At 49.8% G+C, this 6,000-nt stretch overlaps 1 protein-coding gene across 10 annotated transcripts in view; it reads left to right on the top strand.

Moving 5' to 3' along the window:
* Positions 1–3,019: 3,019 nt before the first annotated feature.
* The window catches only part of LOC141132778 (serine/threonine-protein kinase WNK1-like), a 252,474-nt gene continuing 249,493 nt past the window's right edge, over positions 3,020–6,000 (top strand). For 8 of the 10 annotated variants that reach the window (XM_073621627.1, XM_073621622.1, XM_073621623.1 and 5 more), the window contains exon 1: positions 3,020–4,544. In XM_073621627.1, coding sequence (XP_073477728.1) covers positions 4,035–4,544 — 510 coding nt within the window. In that variant the 5' untranslated portion in view covers positions 3,020–4,034. The remainder of the gene's footprint in view (positions 4,545–6,000) is intronic. The other 2 variants (XM_073621629.1, XM_073621628.1) reach the window with 1 other exon arrangement.

Here is a 6,000-nt window from a genome sequence, read left to right as displayed (position 1 = left end):
TCCTCTGACCAAAAAGAGAAGTATGGCAATAAATCTTTGGTGATACTTTTCTTTTAAAACAGGCTGTACCTAAAGTGCTTGGACATTACCATTATAAGGTGTGATGAGGCTGCATTGCCAGATAAGGATGCACAGTGCATACCAATAATGCCAAAGCAATCAAGACAAAGGGGGTTGATTTACTAAAGGCAAATCCACTTTGCACTACAAGTGCACTGCAAGTGCACTTAGAAGAGTAGTCGTATATGAGGGGAAATTGTGAAATGAGTGGAAGCTCAGCTGATTTTATGATCCAATAATGTGAAAGCTAAAATATTGCTTTTTGTTTTCCTTGCATGTCCCCCTCAGATCTACAGCGACTGCACTTTCAAGTGAACTTTAAGTGCACTTGCAGTGCACTTGTAGTGCAAAGTGGATTTGCCTTTAGTAAACAACCCCCAAAGTGTCTTAGGCTCTAACTGTAATTGATGAAGGATGCAGCTGTCTTCACAACTGCATTTCAGACTCTCTCCACCCTTGGGAAAGTCAGAGCATGTTACAGCACAGAGAGATCCTGTGTAATGGCAGCTTCGGAAGTAGAAAGCTACAGGTTTCTAACCCGCCCCAGTTATTTTGTTGCCATCTTTCTAAAATAACCATTTCTTAAGAGTAAATTGCTTAAAAAGCCCTACACATTTAAAGTGATTGTAAAGTCTCTTTTTTTTCAATAAAAATAACAAACATGTTATACTTACCAACCCTGTACAGTGGATTTGCACAGAGCAGCCCAGATCCTCCTCTTCTCGGGTCACTCTCCGCTGCTCCTGGCCCCTCCCTCCTGTCGAGTGCCCCCCAGCAAGCAGCTTGCTATGGGGGGCACCCGAGCCGCGTCACAGCTCCCTGTGTCCAGTCAGACACAGAGCTGCGGCCCAGCCCCATCCCCTCTCTCTCCTGATTGGCTGTCTGACTTTGACTGACAGCAGCAGGAGCCGATGGCGCTGCCAATCAAAAAGGAGAATCTCGTACGGCCGAGACACTTGTAGACATTGCTGGAGAGAGATGGGGCTCAGGTAAGTATTTGGGGGGGGGGGGGCAGCTGCTGCACACAGAAGTCTTTTTATCCTAATGCATAGAATGCATTAAGATAAAAAAAACCTTTCTGACTTAACAACTCCTTTAAGGCCCGTACACACAATCAGAAAATCTTACGAAAAATTCTGTTTTAAAGTGACCGTACGATAATCTGATCGGTAGTACACAGATCTCAAGAGCTGATCACGACAGTTCAACCAAAATGATGGGACACACATGAAATTTTTTTCTTGTACAGTACCAGGTCGTACAATTTTCAGTACAGTTGTCGTCTGAAAATACAACACATGACATCACTTCCAAATTTCTGTTGTACAATAATTTTTGGAACTTTAGTAACCCCCTTTATTTTCAATATTAGACTAGCATGCAAAAAAAAAAAAAAAATTGCTCTGATAATCTCATTGTGTGTACCAGGCACTAGCATTCTATAGATCTTGTGCCCGGTACACACGATCCGATAATTGTACGAAAAATACAGATTTCGGAGCAATCGTACAATAATCTGATCGTTATTACAGAGATTTCAAGAGCTGATCAGGACAGTTCATCCGATATTATTTAATCCGACATGCACAAAAAAAAAACTTGTATGATGCCAGATTGCATGATTTTCATTTAATCAGTACAGTTGTCATTCGAAAATGCAATACAAATGCATTACAACACATGACTTTAATTTTGAATTTTTATTGTGTTGCACGCAAATTTTCGTGACTTTAGTAAACTCTTCAGATTCGATCTGAGACTAGCATGCAAAAAAAAAAAAAAACAGACGATCATTCGTCCGATAATCTCATCGTGTGTAGCGGGCATAAGAGTACAACCAGATTGCAAGCTGAACGACCACAATAATCCACAGAAATCAGACTGTGGCCGGTGTTCTGCCGAGAAAGTTCCGCTCGGCGGCTAAGTTCCCCCTCTACTGCGCAGGCGCTGCGCCTGCGCAGTAGGATCCGGCGGAAATAGCCGAAGCGGAATAGCTGAAAATCAGTTGTAGGCTTGAATGGAGGAGAAGATTTGGATGCCGCACACCGGATGTAGTCAAAAAACTTCACTTTATTGAAAAAATGGGATCATCAAAATAACAAGACTGTCATGCAGAAAGTACAGGTAAGCTGACGCGTTTCGCACTCAGGACTGAGTGCTTACTCATAGCTCATGAGTAAGCACTCAGTCCTGAGTGCGAAACGCGTCAGATTACCTGTACTTTCTGCATGACAGTCTTGTTATTTTGATGATCCCATTTTTTCAATAAAGTGAAGTTTTTTGACTACATCCGGTGTGCGGCATCTAAATCTTCTCCTCCATTCAAGCCTGCTTTGCCTAGCATTCAGCCAGCACCTGGAGCTCTTCTGCTCTGAAACTTCTACTTATACCTGGGTCAGTGTCAGCCTGAGCGGTGGAAACACTTTCTTTGCTTGTCTGCATCTAATGAAAATCAGTTGTACACGGCGCCTGTAAGAGGGCCCCTTGCGGGCTCGCTTCGCTCGCCACGCTTCGGGCACGGCCTCGCTTCGCTCGGCTCTTTTAGATTCCCCCTCTAGGTCCACTTGGATGGTGGGGAAGGAACCTGGACCCAGAGCGTAGGCGCCGTGTACAGCTGATTGAAGCGTTTGAGCTTCGGCTAGCTCCGGCTGCTGACAGTAGTCCGTACTGCACAGGCGCTGCGCAGTACAGGGGGGAACTTATCCGCCGAGGGAACTTTCTCGGCAAGACACTGGATCTGACTGATGTCTCACACACGCTGGTCCTCATCTCTTGCTGCAGCCACTGACATCACCTCCTCCCCCCTCCTCAGGGCAGGGAGCGGTATGAAGCCTGTGAACATCATTGCCTTGGAGGCGGTACTATTAATCTCCTCCTACTGGGCGTGTCTAACCAAGCCCAAACCAAACAATGGGCGTGGACAGGCCTTTGTCACATGCGGCGTGGGGGGCGGAGACTGGTCGGTGTTAGTAGGCGTGTCTCGGCAGCGCTGCGCCTGTCGGAGCTGGCCAAGCGCTGTACTGGACGGTGTGTATAGCGGTAGCTGGCGGCAGTCATTTGGAGCTTCATCGACTCGCTTCGTGCTGGGGCGCGGAACGTGTCACAAGCTGGTTGGGGCGGGGTTTCTCGAGTAGACGCGGCTTAAGACTTCAAAAAACGGACAGTCCACTTGACTAAGTGGGCATGACTGATAATTGAGAAGACTCCAGTCTATCACAAACTTGCAGGGGGGCGGGGATTTTTTTTTTAGTGGGTGTGGCTAGGTCTGGAGAAGAATTCCAGTAATCGGGGAAGTTGTTGGGTGAATAGTGAGCTCTCCGATGACACATTGTCATAGGTGGGTGGGATCAGGCTTTGTGGACGTTATAGAGAACACGCGGAGGAGGCAGGGATTGCTGTTTCGTGGGCGTGGCCAGCTTTCGAGGCGACCTGTCAAGGAAGAAAGGGGCGGGGCTCGGTAGTGTTATGTCATAAAGCGGAGGGGGTGGGTACCTGAATTTAGTGGGCGCTGTTGGTTAGAGGCGTCTTGTGACAGGCGATAGGGGCGGGGTCAGTCAAAGTAGGCACGGTTAGAGCTGTCACAAGCGGAGAGGGTAGGTATAATCAGTTTAGTGGGCGTGGCCCGGTCTGCAAAAGATCCTATCGCAGATTTGGGAAGAGGGGATAGGGTAATAGTGGGCGGGACTGAGTCGGGAGGAGAACAACGATAGGTGAATAGGGTTGTTGGTGGGCGTGCCTCGGCGCGCGCAGTGTGTGTCAGAGACCCGTCGCGCTCTGTGCGCGCCATTCGGCCAGTAAGGCGAGTGAGGGGGAGGAGGGTGCGTGCCGATTCCTGTCAGGAGAAGGAGGAGAAGCCGCCGCGTCTCATGTTCCGCTCCCAGCATGGCCAGTGAGCTCCGGTCGTGGGAGCCGACCGACAGCCCGCTGCCCGCCCAGGGCCCCGACCCCCGTTGAGAGAACTCTCTTCCTTCTTTATGGATACAATGTCCCTCGCCCCGCCTCGGCCTTCTAATGGCTCGAGCTCGGACAGCTCGCTGGCCCCTAGGGAGGAGGCCCAGAGCCGGCCTGACGATTTCCGGCGCCGCCGCCACACCATGGACAAGGACAAGGCCGAGCACCGCTTCTTCCGCCGCAGCGTCATCTGCGACTCCAACGCCACCGCTCTGGAACTTCCTTCCTCCAACCAACACTGCATCGCCGGCTCCCCGCCCGACTCCGGCCCGGCCTCCCCTCCCACCGCGCCCCCCGAGGAGGAGACCCCCGAGCCCGTCGTCTTGGCCCCGGTCGTTCACGTCACCCGGCCGGCCGTACAAGAGGAGAAGCCGCAGGACGATAACGAGGAGCTGGAGACCAAGGCGGTGGGCTTCTCCCCGGACGGCCGCTTCCTTAAGTTTGACATCGAGATTGGCCGGGGCTCCTTCAAGACTGTCTACAAGGGGCTGGACACGGAGACCACCGTGGAAGTGGCCTGGTGTGAGCTGCAGGTGAGGAGGGGACACGGCAATGACGTGTATTGTGTGCGACATCACTCCTTCATGGCAGAGGGGTGAGAGGTCACAGGAGGGCTGATGGGAGGGTCATGGGGGCCTGATAGGTGACAACATGGGGGGGAGGTCTGATAGGTGACAACATGGGGGGGGGGAAGGGAGAAGGATGACAGTATGGAGGGCTGATAGGTGACAACATGGGGGGGGGTGAAGGATGACAGTATGGAGGGCTGATAGGTGACAACATGGGGGGGGGGTGAATGACAGTATGGAGGCCTTATTGGTGACAACATGGGGGGGGGGGTGAATGACAGTATGGAGGCCTTATTGGTGACAACATGGGGGGGGTGAATGACAGTATGGAGGCCTTATTGGTGACAACATGGGGGGGGTGAATGACAGTATGGAGGCCTTATTGGTGACAACATGGGGGAGAGAGTATGGAGGCTTGATAGGTGACAACACGGGATTGAAGGATGATGGGAGGGTATGGAGGCCTGAGGGTGACAGCTGAGGGCCCCAGTCGAGTTAGGCATGAGAAATAACAAGGAGATGGTAGTGTTGGGGGTTACTGTAGTCAGAGGGATGACAGCAGTGGGGTTTTGTAGACAGAAATAGTGGATAACAGCGGTGGGGTCTGTAATATTTAAATGCCTAAGAGATGACAGCAGGGGTGTTGTATAAAGAAGTTTGAGGGATGATAGCAGTGGGGTCTGTGACTTCCTGAGGTATGAAGGATGATGGTATTTTCAGTCTTTAGAGACTTGAGCAATGACTGGAATTGTGTCAGTAGTGTCTAGAGGTCTATGGGTCTGTGTTTGTATAGTCAGGTGAAAGCAGTACGTTCTGTAGCTTTAAAGGCAGTGGAAGTCTGTAGTCATAGAGTTGACCACAGTGGAGTTCTGTAGTGTGTAGAGACCTTATTTATAATAATAATAATTATTCCGTTTTTATATGGTGCCAACAGTTTGTGCTGCGCTTAACAAAATAAAGGCAGACATTACGGTTACATTACAATTTTGGTACAAGAGGAATGAGAGGACCCTGCTCATTAGAGCTTACAATCTAAAAAGCAAAGGTCAATTCATACAAAAGGTAATAGCTGTGGGGGATGAGCTGATGGAGAAAGTAAAACAGAGTTGGTTAGAAGCAGGATAGGCTTCTTTAAAGAGAAGGATTTTCAGGGATTGTCTAAAGATGGATAGATTAGGGGACAGTCAGACAGATTGGGGTAGGGAGTTCCAAAGGATGGGAGAAGCTCTGGAGAAATCCTGGAGGCGAGTATGGGAGGAGGTGACAAGGGAGCTAGAAAGCAGGAGGTCTTGGGAGGATTGAAGAGAGTGGCTTGGTTGGTATTTTGGGACAAGGTTAGTGATGTAGCTGGAGGCAGAGTTATGGATGGCTTTGTACATTATTGTTAGTACTTTGAATTTTATTCGTTGGGTGAGTGGAA

This window comes from Aquarana catesbeiana, linkage group LG03 (assembly GCF_042186555.1).
Source record: "Aquarana catesbeiana isolate 2022-GZ linkage group LG03, ASM4218655v1, whole genome shotgun sequence".
NCBI lineage: Eukaryota > Metazoa > Chordata > Amphibia > Anura > Ranidae > Aquarana > Aquarana catesbeiana.
This window is presented reverse-complemented; position numbering and strand designations above follow the sequence as displayed.